Raw genomic sequence first — 13,678 nt, 5'->3', positions numbered from 1 at the left:
AGGGGGCCAGCGGGGGCCAGGGCACCATTTTCCCTATGGCCGATCCAGGCTGTGTGGGCGTTGAGGGTGGGCGCCCGCCCGGGGTGCTGCTGGAGGGTGCCCTGGCCGTCCCCAAGAAGCTGAGCATGGCTGTGATGGCGAGGGGGGGCCCTGCCATTGTGCCCCCGCCATCAGCAGCCACCCATCGCCTGCGACACTGCTGGTGAGCTGGTGCTCACGCCAACCCCGTGTGTGCAGCTGCGCAGAGCGGGGGGCTGTCGGGACCCCAGAAACGCCCAGGGGGCTGGCAGGTCCCACCCATGCTTTTGTCTGGGTGTGGGTGTGGGTGTGTATTTCCATGGCCAGGTTTTGTTGTGGGCCATCTCTCTGGCAGCTCCCACCCGTCCTGCTCATTCGCCTGAGGCCTGAGCCAGTCAGGTCTCGGGAGGAGGGAAAAGTCCAGCCGGGTCCCACGAGCGGCTCTTCGGCCCCCGCAGGAGCAGTGCCTGTCTGCTGTGAGGGCTGCGTTTGGCGCCGACGCTGAGGATTTGGGAAAGGAGCTGACGCGGTCCCACAGCAGGAGAAGCCAGGTGTGTCCAGTGTATTTTCTGTCTGTGGGATGCAGACACAGGCCTGTTCCTCGCGGCTAAAACGGGGTGCGGTTTTGCAGCGACGAAGGCATTGGAGCTAGCCTGACGTCACAGCGCAGGGCACACGAGGCCCGTGAGTTTCAGTAGTGGGGGAACAGGCCCGAGCCACCATCTGAGAGCGGCGTGCGGACACGTCTGTGCGCCACGGTGCGGAAGTGCCGTTTCCTTGGGGTTCGGTCTGGGTGACGGTGGCAAAAGTGGGGGGTCTGGGTAAAGCACAAGGGTTGATTTTCTGCCTGTGAGCAGAATTCGGAGCTCTCTCAAGTACCCTTTCCACGGCTTTCCACGACTCTCAATGTTTTGTGGGCACTCGGTGTCTCTTTCCTAATACGCAGGGTGACCAGATGTCCTGATTTTATAGCGACAGTTCCGATTTTGGGGGCTTTTTTTTGTATAGGCTCCTATTACCCCCCACCCGCACCCCGATTTTTTACACTTGCTGTCTGGTCACTACTCTGCAGTGGAAAGGAGTAATAAAGGAATACTCAGATGTTCATTCAGCGTTTTACATCCACTAGCTCTGAAACTCGGCTTGTAGAATACTTTCTGAGCAGTCCTGAAAACACAGACATGGGGGCCAGGTCCTCTCCGCTCCACAAAGTTGCTTTTTCTCAAGTGTTATCTCCTAAGTACTGGGATGACGTCACCTAAGTAGCTTGTCACAGCTCAAGTGTCACTTCGGATTTCGTGAGTAAAGGCTGTGCCACTGTGTACCTGCACGTAGCCCCCAGGTCCACCACAGTGAGATGCTGATGAGAGGTTTGGTACAACGCCTGCCCTGTGAGGGCTCTTGTTTAAACTCTTGCTGGGTTGAGCGTTGCTATCCTGTTGGATCGTGTGTGCTGTCGTTGGTTGGGAAGTTATGAATACAGTCGAACCGCAGAGTCACGAACACCAGAGTTATGAACTGACTGGCCAACCACACACACCTCATTTGGAACGGGAAGCATGCAATCAGGCAGCAGCCGTGACACCCCGGCCCAAAAAAGCAAACACAGAACAATACTGTGTGGAACACAAAGAAAGGGAAAGCAGCATTTTGCTTCGGCAGAGGAAAGTTTCCAAGCTATAGAAGTCAATGTTCAGTTGCAAACTTTTGAAGGAACAAACCCTACCGTTTGGTTCAGAGTTGGGGAGGGTTCAGAGGTCGGAACAACCTCCCTTCCCTAGGCCCTGGGGGTTTGTAACTCTACCATTGCCAAGAGTTGCTACTGAAGTGTGTTGTGAGGTTGGGAACGCCCGCACCAGCCTTTCAGTCCAAACAAAGGAGCAGCACAGGCCGGCCAGACGGGCGTGGGTGGCCCATCAGAAAATGATCCACTCTCCCCGAGGCCCCTTAGAGAGGGACAGTGTGAAAGGCTGGTGGGTTGGGAGGGGTCAGGGGTCCCATAGTCCGGGTTGCACTCTGGGGACCCCCTCCCAAAGATAACACAGGCTTTGTGAGCCCATACAAGAGTGGGCTACTAACCTTGGGCTTAACTCCTCGAGTGTCTCTGCTCCCCATTCTCTGGTGAGCCCACGTACACTGTGCGCCCCGACGTCTGACGGAGCCAAAGATTTAGGGTCCCCCCGGCTAAGTACGTTCACAAAACCTCCAAAGCCCCTTTGTGCTTTTCACATGTTTGTCGTGCGTGTGATCAGCGTGACGCTGAGCCGTGTATGTGACACGGGCTGCTTTATTTCCGATTCTTCAGCATTTCCAGAAACGGGGTTTGCCAAAAAAGCTGTACGAGGCCAAAACCTCCCTGTAATCAACATCAGTATGGCGGGGAAGGAGGTTTCTCTATAGATTCTGTTCTTTTCTGAACAGTGTCTTCAAACACCCCTGCTGGTGAAATTCACATTCTTGGGCAGTTAAATTTCCTGCCTTGAAATTTACTCTGACGTTATTTGGTTAAAATCTTATAGGCGATCTCATGATTTCAAATGCAATTCCATTTCCATGGATCAAAGGCAGCCAGACTTTGTAAGCCACAAATACTCCAAACGTAGACATGTAGCTCAAATTGACTTGTGTCACTCTATGAATGCTGTGTTGTTGAGTTTGGCTTACCCTGGTTATATGGCCACAAGTTTACCTACAAAATAAAATCCGATTGTTATATGGCTAGATAGTGCATGTTTGCCATTATGTAAATGTTAGCTTCTGTGAACAGTACTCAGGGAAATCTTTTGAGGAAAAAATCGCCCAGGTGTTGGCATTAAAGAGAAGAAACAAGTATCCTGAAGGAGTGAATAAAGCCGGCAGACTTAATCTGCATCGATTTGCTGCCAACTTTTCTTTGGAAGGCAAGCAATCCTTTTTTTCACATAATACCCACACGGAATACAATGGACTTTTCGGCATGTAACTTATGGTCCCGATGCCCCAAGACTGGGTTTCTTTGGAGCGTTCACCTGACCGACTGGGACCACGGTTAGGGTTTTTTCACATTTCCCAGAACATGTCCTGTGCTCCACACGTGGGCGCCGTAACAAACGTGTGTGTCAGTTACATGGCACAGGAGCATAAATGATAAATAGCACCAAACAAACCCCTATGGTTTAACTTTATTTCTCAAGTAGGTGATCCAGTGTATCGACAAACAACAGCAATCCCCAGACATTCCCCGAGCAAGGATATCTAGTTTAAAAAACATTTCAACATCTAATTATAACCAGCTACTGAAATTCCTCCCGCCCCACGTTGTATTCAAGCCGTGACGAGCCAGACAGTGTTCAGATATCTTCCATATGCAGATGCCTTATAATTAAGGCTAAGATTTTGTCACACGTATTTTTAGTAACAGTCCCGGACAGGTCACGGGCAATAAAGAAAAATTCATGGAAGCCCGTGACCTATCCCTGGTTTTTACTGAAAATAGGCTCGACAAAATGGGGAGCTGTGGGGTCTCCACACCACCCCTGGGGCCCGGCTGGGAGCTGTGGGGCATCCCCCTGCCTGTGGCTCCCAGCTGCTCCGAGCTCCTGGGTGCTCAAGTCACGGAGGCCTTTGTAAGTCACGGATTCTGTGACCTCCATGACCAAAGCGTGGCCCTACTTATAATGAACCGGTGAGCGGGGCTGCCTCTCCCCAGCTCCATAGGGCACCAGGGGATTTGGGGCACCACATTGCTGCGTGCTGCTCCAGCCCCTGCTCCGCCTCTTCCCCATGGCCCCGCCCTGCTCTGCCACAGCCCCGCCCCCACTCCACCCCTTCCCCAAAGCCCACACCCGGCTCCGCCCCTGCCCCCCCTCTTCCCACCCCTGCTCCGCCCCAGTCCCGCCTCTTCCCACCCCTGCTCCAGCCCCTGCTCCGCCTCTTCCCCATGGCCCCGCCCCTGCTCCATCCCAGCCCCGCCCCCACTCCACCCCTTCCCCAAAGCCCCCACCCTGCTCTGCCCCTGCCCTGCCTCTTCCCAACCCTGCTCCGCCCCATCCCCATCCCCACTCCACTCCTTCCCCAAAGCCCCCACCCTGCTCCGCCCCCGCCTCTTCCCACCCCTGCTCTGCCCCAGCCCCTCCCCCACTGCCCTGAGCTCTGCAGCTGGGTTGGGCCCCCCTGCCCCCCAAGCCAGCCCCCTCCCCCCCCACGGAGGCCTGCCCCCCCCACACCCTCCCACAGGGGGGCTGCGTAGGGCCCGAGAATAGCTAAGGGACGGCCCTGCCAGTGACTTTGAAAATATCTGATAATTGCTTCTCTCCTCATCAGTGTCCCCCTCGTCTCTGATCCGCAGACGGGACGCTTTTCCATACTGGCAAAGGGAGAAAGGTCGTTGTGGTGCACACGAGGGAACAAGCCCTGCAGCTCTTCGAACAGCATCACGGGGGTCCCCCGGGGTGGGCACCAAGGAACCTCGCTGACCACCCAATACTATTGGCCTGGGATGACGAAGGACATCGTCGAGTGGGTCTGTAACGGAACCAAACCCTGCTCCACGTCACGGGCCGTGGCCGTGCCGATCTGAAACGTGAAAATGTAACCACCTTTCCCGTGCGATTGTCCTGTTGTACAAGAACGTTAATGTCGTCGTGTGGTTCCGTCCCAACTAGGTGGAGCGATGTGTGAAGTGCCAGAAGGGGAGAAAGGCCGTAACGCTGCACTCCCCCGTGGAGAGCAAAATGGACACTCCTGTGGAGAGCAAAAAGGTGAATTTTGGACTCGGAGGCATCTGCTATGTAGCTTCTGAAATGTTTTTTACACCCACATTGGCCAGAATTTGCTATCTCTGGAGGATGGGACATGGGGTCCCCTTGCCTGGTACTGGGACATGTCCCCTCTGGGGTGGAGTCGGGGGGCTGGGCACATGGGGATCCCTCGCCCGGTACTGGGACGTGTCCCCTCTGGGGTGGAGTCGGGGGGCTGGGCACATGGGGATCCCTCGCCCGGTACTGGGACGTGTCCCCTCTGGGGTGGAGTCGGGGGGCTGGGCACATGGGGATCCCTCGCCCGGTACTGGGACGTGGCCCCTCTGGGGCGGGGGCTGGGCACACGGGGTCCCCTTGCCTGGTGCTGGGATGCCACTGGCTCTGGGGTGGGGGCTGGGCACACGGGGACTCCTCGCCTGGCACTGGGATATGGCCCCTCTGGGGTGGGGAGGGGGGGCTGGGCACATGGGGACTCCTCGCCTGGCACTGGGACGTGGCCCCTCTGGGACGGGGCCTGGGCACATGGGGTCCCCTTGCCTGGTGCTGGGATGCGGCTGGCTCTGGGGGGTGGGGGTGGGGTTGGGCACATGGGGACCCCTTGCCCGGCGCTGGGACGCGGCCCCTTTCTGGGGGAAGCCGTTTATACTCTGTGTGAAGTGCATCCTAGGTGTTTTCTCAGACCCCCGCCCTGCCTGGCCAGTCCCACCTCCTGGCCAGCCCCTCCCACCCCCCTGCTCCTTCCACACCCGGACGTGTGTCCTGCTCCAGCTCTCTGTCCAGCTGCCCCTGGTTCCCGGACTCCACCGAGTGGCAGTTGCAGGTAAGATCCCTCCCGCTCAGGGGGTCCCCGGCCCCCCAGGCCCGGGAGCTCGGGGTCCGTGGCAGTGGAGTGGGAATTCCTCTGCCCTGTTTGTTTGCTCTGGGACAGATTGGGATGGACTTTGCCATGTGCTGGGGGAGGGGGTTTGCTGCAGACAGGCTGGGGGCGGAGGGGGAGATGCAGACAGGATCCTGGGGTGGCGGGAAGAGCTGGGAGTGAACCCCCTTCTCTGTCTTCCCTCATGGAATGGGGGGGAGGGGACCCAGGCGTCCAGGGGAAAAGGGGGAGCAGGCGGTGCTGGGGGTGCTGGCTGTGAGGGGAGCTCCCGGCCACTCCAGCCCCGGCCTCTCCCAGCAGGGTTGCACTGGCTCTGGGCACAGTTCCTCTCTTCCTCCACTCGGTGGCGCCATAAAGATGCCCCCCCTTGTAAGAGCAGCATACGCTCTGGTATGTCTTCTCCCCAATGCCTCTATGGTTTCCCGTTGCAGACCGACGCCATGACCTCCCGCCTGGATCTCTCCCACCTCCTCCCGCCCCCCCGCTTGCGCCAGCTGGTCCGGGACTGGCTCCAAGAGGATGCCCCGGCCTTCGACCCCGCCGGCTGCGCAGTAGGGGAAGGCCCGGAGCGCGCTGTCCTCCTCTGCAAGTCTCCTGGGGTGTTGGCTGGCTGCCCCTTCTTTGATGCCGTCTTTACCGAGCTGGGCTGCACCGTGGAGTGGTTCCAGCCCGAGGGGGCCTGGCTGGAGCCCGTGGCCCGCGTGGCCGAAGTCCGCGGCAAAGCCCGCCACCTCTTGCTCGGGGAGAGGACTGCCCTGAATTGCCTGGGACGGTGCAGCGGGGTGGCTACGGCCGCGGGACGGGCCTGCCGGCTGGCGCGGGAGGCCGGCTGGCACGGGCAAGTGGCTGGGACGAGGAAGACCACGCCGGGTTTCCGGCTGGCCGAGAAGTACGCCCTGCTGGTGGGGGGAGCTTCGGGCCACCGCTACGACTTGGGCAGTCTCGTCATGCTGAAGGATAACCACATCTGGGCGGCTGGAGGAATTGCCCAGGTAAGGGGGTGGCCCTGGGAGTACTGTGGGGGGGTGTCTCCTACCTAGATGCCTGGGTCCCATTACCCCTCCCAGTCTCTGGGAGCGCAGTGGGGCCCCCTAGGGGAGCCATCACAGATGCCTGGATCCCATCTCCATCTCTGGGAGTACTGGGGGGCTGGGGGAGGGTGTCTCCTACCCGGACGCCTGGGTTCCATTCCCTGCCTGAACTCTCTCTCCGCCTCCAGGCCATCCAGGAAGCCCAGCGGGTGGCTGGCTTTCATCTGAAGCTGGAGGTGGAGTGTCGTTCGCTGGAAGAGGCCCTGGAAGCCGCAGGGGCCGGATCTGACATCGTCATGCTAGATAACTTCTCCCCGGAGGTACCAGGGAGTCTGGGGGCTAGCTGGTGGGGTGGGGGGACCCGTAGCCCCTTCCCTTATAACCTTGCCCTTTGTCCCTCTAGGATTTGCATCCTGCCGCCAGCGCGCTGAAAGCCGCCCATCCCCGGGTGATGGTGGAAGCCAGCGGGGGGATCTCGGAGGAGAATATCTCCCAATTCTTCGGCCCGTGTATAGACGTTCTTTCTCTGGGATGCCTCACCCAATCGGCCCGAGCCGTGGATTTTTCCCTCAAAATCTGTCGGGAGACGCCAGTCCAGAGAGATTTTGCCTTCTAAGACCATAAGCCCCAATTTTCAGGGCAGAGTGTGAAATTTTAGCTCAGTGAAATCAAAGGTCAGGGAGTTTCACAGATTAACAGATAAAAATGTCTAGTTTCTTCCATGTCTAGTATGCTGTCTTGATTTTCTCACTTTGTATCTTTCCTAAGAACCATCAGACACTACATTTCCTGAACTGGGAGTGAAATTTTAAGCTCTGTAAACTCATGTGGTGGGGAGTTCCACTGGCTACTGGTTAAAATCAAATTCCTTCTGAAATGTGCTACCTTAATTTGCCCAATATAATTCTGTCCTAAGATGTATCACATGCTACATTTTCTAAGCCATGTGTGAAATTTTAACTCAACAAAATTGAGTGTCAGGGAGTTCCAGAGGTTAATTGATACAATTATTTCATATGTTCCCTCTAAGATGTGCTGTCTTGATCTGTGCACTTTAATTTTACCTTAAGAGCCATCACATTCTAAAGACACATGTGTAGTTTTAGCTCCCTAAAATCATGTGGCAGAGTGTTCCACAGATTAATGTCTAAAATCATCTCATATCTTTCCCCTGAAATGTACTGTCTTGATTTTACATTTTTGAATTGCTCCTAAGAACCATCAGGTCCCAAATGTCCTGAGCCGTGTGTGAAATTGTAACTCCATGAAATCATGTGACAGGGCGTTCCATAGGTTAACAGATAAAAGTATCTAATTTCTTCATTCCAAAACCTGCTGTGACATCCTGACCTGACTGAAGTTATAGGAAAACAAACACGGACTTCAGTGGGGCCAGGATTTCAACCACTGCCACCTCATTAGCCCACCTTGATCCCTATCTAAACAGCCACTGTGCTCCACTCCAGAAGCAGTTGCAACAGGACAGGACAGGACACCGAAAGAGTTAAAAACAGGTTTCCTCATCTTTATTGAGACTTTTTTTTTTCTCAATTCTTGACACGGGTCCTGATCAGTTTCTTAAGACTCTGGCTGCAGGGTGGGGAAGGGCAAGGTTGTGGGGTCCCAGCTCCCCACCCGAAAATCACAATAAATAAGAGTGGCATCTGCAGTTTGGGGGTCCAAAACTGAAGCTGATTTGGCGTCATGTGGGGGAGATGCCCCCAACCTGGGGGGTGTGGGTGGATGGGACCCCACAGCGCCAGCCCCCTGGATGGGGGGGCAGGGGAATTTGGGTAGGCCTGCTGGATTTACTCCCCTTCTTTGTCTTCACCGTGTGTAATGACGTAGCAGATGTTCTTGTAGTCCACATTGCCAGCCACATCTGGAGGAAAAGCTGACCACATGTTCTTGATCTGGGGGGGGGGGGGGACACAGGAGCAAGAGGGGAGTTAAAATTGGGGTGACCCCACCCCCAAAGCTAGGGTCTGTGCCCCTCGATCCCAGACCGCACCCACTGCTGCTGCGGGAGGGATCAGGTTGGATGGGATGATCTGGGGGGGATGGGTTAGATTGGGGGGATGGGTTTGTATTGGGGTTCAGGGGGTCACCCCCAAATTTCTCACCTCTTCCGGGGTGAATCTGTCGCACTGGGTGGTCAGAAGTTCTTCCAGGCTGCGAGGAGGGAAGAGAGAGAGTGGCGATCAGACACCCCCAAATTCTGGGGAGACATCCCTGATTTCTCAGCCCTGGCGTACCCCCCCCCAACACCCCACACCTGGGGAGAGCGCCCTCTGCTGGGGAGACCCCCCTCCCTTCGCGCTCTCAGGGCTGGGGTCACTCTTAGCACCCCCTGCCCCGGGGAGACCCCCCCACGCTCACCCCCCAGCGCCCCCTGCTGGGAACAGGGATACTCACAACTGCTTCTTGATGGTGCCTTTGGCCTCGCTGTCCAGCACCTTGAACGCCCCCATGATCACGTCCTCGGGGTCAGCACCTGGGGGGGCGGAGAGGGCGAGAATTGGGGGGCTGGGGCATACCAATGGGGAAGTGAATGGGGGGGATGGGATGGGGCAGTAAATGGGACATACCAATGGGGAGGGAATGGGAGGATGGGATGTACCAATAGGGGAGAGGCTAAGGGGGGATGGGATGGGATGGGGCGGTAATGGGACATACCAATGGGGAGGGAATGGGAGGATGGGAGGTACCAATGCATAGCAGGTTGGGGAGCATGATGGGAAGTACCAATGGGTAGTGGGTTGGGTGGAATGGGATGTACCAATGGGGTTGTGATTGGGGGGGATGGGATGTACCAATGGGTAACAGGAAGCAGGATGAGTATGTGATGGGGGGGGATGAGGATGTGTCAGAGGGTGGGGGTGGAAGTTGGGGGAGAAAAGATGGAGACATAAGCAGGGGGAGGAAATGGGGATGTACCAAGGAGGACATAATGGGGGGTTATGGGAATGTACCAAGGGGATGGGGGCATACCAAAGGGGAGCTCGATGAAGGGAGAGGGGGATGTACCAAGCCGGATGGGGGGGAGTCACTCACCCTTGAGCTTCTCCCCAAACATGGTGAGGAAGACGGTGAAGTTGATGGGGCCGCTGGCTTCCTTAATCATGGCGTCCAGCTCCTCGTTCTTCACGTTCAGGCGCCCTGCCAACGGGGGGGGAGGGTTATAAAGTGTGGGGGGGAATCCCATCCCCCTCTCCTGGAACAGGTCCCTCCCTGCCCAGATAGAACCCACTCCACTTGGAATGGCCCCTCCCACCCAGAGAAGCCCCTCCCACCCAGAGAAGCCCCTCCCACCATGGTCTGGCCCCGCCTCTTTACCCATGGCAGCGAATGTGTCTCTCAGGTCTTCCTTGTCGATGATGCCATCTCTGTTCTGGTCAATGACGGTGAAGGCCTAAGGGGGAGAGGAGCAAAGGATCATGGGAATGGAGAGATGCCAAGGGCCGTATAGATCTCTGCAGCCCGGCCTCCCCCCACTGCCCCCCCTTGCAGCTGTTCCCCCAGAGACACCTGTCACCCAGCCCCTGTTCCCGGCTCCTCGGGGACGGAAGGAACGCCAGGAATCCCCGTCTGGCGGCATGCCCCCGTCCCGACGCAGCCCCCCTCCCGTGGGGGACAGGTGCTGCATGCCGGAGGAACTGACGAGCTCTCCAGAGACGGGGGGGGGAGGGAAGCTACCCCCCCAGCAAAGATGGAGATGCCCCATTGGCACCCCTCCCTCCCCCAATTCCACGTCTCCAGGGATTTCCTTGTAAGGCGCCTCCAACCCAATCACAGATGTCGTGTCTCCACCCTCCAACCCCCAAAATAGACGCCCGGCCCTCAGGATCCGGGGAACGAAACGGCCCCGTCTGTGCCGGGAGGGATGGGAGCTGGGGAGACGGCCGCCCCCAGGGAGAAGGACGCAGCGGGGAGGCATCTCTCTGTCGGATTGGGCGAGGCGGGGTCATTTCGGGGAGTCGTGGGAGCGAGGAGGACTTGGGGAGACGGAACCCTGGACCCCACCCTAGAGCATCAAGGTTTGGTGGGATGATCCCACCCCCCGGAGACAGGGGACTAGACTGCAGGGGCCAATCTTACCCCCCACCCTCACCCCTCCCTGCCCTTCATCCACCCTACCTCCTCCTCCTCACCTCTTTGAACTCCTGGATTTGGGTTTGGTCAAACATAGAGAAGACATTGGAGCTGCCTTCGGCTGCCTTCCTCTTCGCCTTCTTGGGTGCCTGGGGTTTTTTTTTGGGGGGGGAGTGGAGGGGAAGAAAAGCAGACAGGCCGTGCCATGAGCCACCATGCCCTCCCCCTGCCCCCAAATCTGAGCCCTGGACATAGGTCTGGTGCCCCATATCACCCTCATCCTCCCTGTCTGTGATCAGTGGGTGCAGAGCCCAAGAGATGGACTGGGGGAGCTCTTGGGGTGAACCTAGAGAAGTGGGGGTTATTGGGGGTGCATGGGAGCTAGCGAGGGAATTGGGGTGCAGTGTGCAATATTGGGGGGCTAGAAGGAGGTGCAGGGGAGATATGGGTGGAATTGTGGTGCATGGGGGGACATTGAGAGGTGTATGGGAGTTATTGGGGGTGCATGAGAATTACTGGGATGTGCACGGGCGTTAGTGGGGAAATTGGGGTGCACAGCAGTTATTGTGGAATATATTGGAGTTAGTGGGAAAAACAGGGGTACATATGAGTTATTGGGGTGCATGGGAGTTAGTGGGGGAAATAGGATGTACATCAGTTAGTGGGGGCACATGGAAATTGGGGTGCATGGGAGTTAGTGGGGGAAATGGGGGGGCATGGGGAAACACCTGTTAAGCAATGCCAGTGGGGGGCCTCAGCTGTGTTTAGGGGCAGTTATGAGATGGGGTGTCTATTGTGAGGGGGTAACAGTCCCCCAGTGGATAACAAGGCTATCCCAGTTTTTTCCCTTGGGGGAGCTGGCTCTAAGTCAAAGGTGGGGTGTTTTTGCCCAGGCTAGAGGGAGAGGTTTGGGCTCCCCAAGAGTCTAGCCCTAGGGTTGGACGATACTCCAGGGACACAGATTCTGATGCCCCCCAATACACATGAGGGATTAATTTTTGGCTCTGTGCTCCCCCCCCCAGATGGCGCCACCATGGCTCAGTTGGGCGTCGGGACCCAGATGACCCCACAGTCTCAGCGATGGGAGGGCGGTGGAAGGGGACAGAGATCCGGTCGGGATGGGGACCCAAGCGCCGTCTGTCTGTGCATCGGACTCCATCTCTCCCCCCCTCCATGCCCAGAGCACCCTTATGGCATGGGGAAATCGCGGGGGAAGGGACCCGGATAGAAGTGACCCCCAAAACCTGCAGGAGAGTAGGACATGCCTGAGCCATCTTAGGGGGATGCCTGGAGACGGACAGGTGCAGGAGGGAGGGGGTGTGGGGGGATGGATGGGTAGATAGAGATGAGGGGGATAGATAGATGACTGGGTTGGATAGATGGATGGCTAGATATGGGGTGTATGGATCTAGAGAGAGAGGAGTGGGAGGATGGGGCTAGAAAGATAGATAGAGGAGTGTATGTGGGGATGGATAGATAGAGTGTACAGGGATAGATGGATGGATTTAGAGGGGTTTATGGGGATAGATTAGATAGAGGAGGTGTATGGAGATAGATAGATAGATGGGGTGGATGGGGATAGATAGATAGATAGATAGATATAGATGGGGTGGATGGGGATAGATAGATAGATAGATAGATAGATAGATAGAGGGGGTGGATGGGGATAGATAGATAGATAGATAGATAGATAGATAGATAGATAGATAGATAGATAGATAGATAGATAGATAGATGGGGTGGATGTAGAGAGAGAGAGAGAGAGAGGGTGGACGGGGATAGGTAGGTAGGGTGTGTGTGTGGGGACAGATATATCGATTGATCCCTTGGTAATTTCTCTCCACACTGTAGCTTTCCACAGGCGGGTCCGAGTGTCCCAAAGCCGCGGTGTGTATGTGTGGGGGTCTCAGTTCAATTCCCCGGGGTCCGTCCGTCTGCCTGTGTCCGTCTCACTTACCATCTCCTCTCAGCGGGCGGGCGCAGCTGTTGGGAGGTCTCTGCTGGCGGGGGAAGCTGGGCAGGCTGGGGAGCCCTGCCAATCCCCCTGGGGTTATATAGAGCTCCCGGGGGGTGCCGGGGGGGTGTGACGTGCCAAGGGCTAACTATAGCAGCATCTTCAAGTTTGGCTCGGAGGAGCCTAGGGCTTGAAATAGATCCCGGCTGGTCCGCTCCTTTCTTGGAGAAAGGAGACAGGAGAGGTGGGATCCCTCCAGTCTGCTTGGCCCCCAGGCTGCCCCATATGACCCCCCCATAGGGTCCCCCGACCCCATGTCTTGCCCCAACATAGAGCCTGCCTCAGTCGATCCAGCTTCCCTGACCTGCTTCTGCCCCATTCACCCCCTCTGCTGCCCCTCGGTGTCACCCCAATATTGGGTCCCACCTGCTCCCCACTGTCACCCCCAGTATGGGTCCCCCCACTTTTGCATCATCTGCTGCCCCCTGAGTCACATCTTTATGAATCCCCCTCTCTCGTCCCATCTGCTTCTCCTCTGTGTGTCACCCCAATAAGGATCCCCCCAAAAGATCCAGATCTCATGCTCCTGCCCCATCTGCCCCCCATATGGGCCTCCCAGCTCTGCGTCTCCATGTGTGGCACCCCAATATGGGCCCCCCTACAAGATCCAAGGCTCCGGTTCCTGAACTCTGAATCTCTCCTGTTGCTCTCATTTGTGTCACCCCAATAAGGGTCCCCACTATGGGGTGACCCCATCCCACCCCACCGCTTGGCCTCTGTTTTGTATCTCCATGAGAGGGACACAGATGGAGGGAGAGATAAATAGAGGGATGTGGGGGGGATGGACAGACATGGCAGATCGCCTCTGGGTGGGAATGGGCTAGTGGGGTGTCCGTGCCCTGGGGCAGGGACTGTGTGGGACTGTCCTGTGTGCGCCGTATCCCTCTCACTGTCCCTGGCTATCTGG

At 57.2% G+C, this 13,678-nt stretch overlaps 2 protein-coding genes across 2 annotated transcripts; one reads left to right on the top strand and one right to left on the bottom strand.

The window, feature by feature from the left end:
• Window positions 1–4,480: 4,480 nt before the first annotated feature.
• On the top strand, window positions 4,481–7,387 carry LOC101937052 (nicotinate-nucleotide pyrophosphorylase [carboxylating]). Its single transcript, XM_008176041.4, has 6 exons — window positions 4,481–4,519; window positions 4,662–4,757; window positions 5,437–5,577; window positions 6,066–6,626; window positions 6,854–6,985; window positions 7,069–7,387. Exons 1-6 carry the CDS (start codon window positions 4,496–4,498, stop codon window positions 7,279–7,281), a joined length of 1,167 nt encoding a protein of 388 aa, XP_008174263.2. The 5' UTR covers window positions 4,481–4,495; the 3' UTR covers window positions 7,282–7,387.
• Window positions 7,388–8,166: 779 nt separating this feature from the next.
• On the bottom strand, window positions 8,167–12,868 carry MYL11 (myosin light chain 11). Its single transcript, XM_005312078.4, has 7 exons — window positions 12,715–12,868; window positions 10,817–10,906; window positions 10,002–10,077; window positions 9,720–9,824; window positions 9,081–9,159; window positions 8,789–8,837; window positions 8,167–8,578 (listed from the first exon to the last, which is right to left on the bottom strand). The coding sequence occupies exons 1-7, from the start codon at window positions 12,715–12,717 to the stop codon at window positions 8,474–8,476; spliced, it is 507 nt and encodes a 168-aa protein (XP_005312135.2). The 5' UTR covers window positions 12,718–12,868; the 3' UTR covers window positions 8,167–8,473.
• Window positions 12,869–13,678: the final 810 nt, after the last annotated feature.

The sequence above is a fragment of the Chrysemys picta genome, chromosome 4 (genome assembly GCF_011386835.1).
Source record: "Chrysemys picta bellii isolate R12L10 chromosome 4, ASM1138683v2, whole genome shotgun sequence".
NCBI lineage: Eukaryota > Metazoa > Chordata > Testudines > Emydidae > Chrysemys > Chrysemys picta.
The sequence above is the reverse complement of the archived record's forward strand: the minus strand, read 5'-3'. Positions and strand labels throughout refer to the sequence as shown.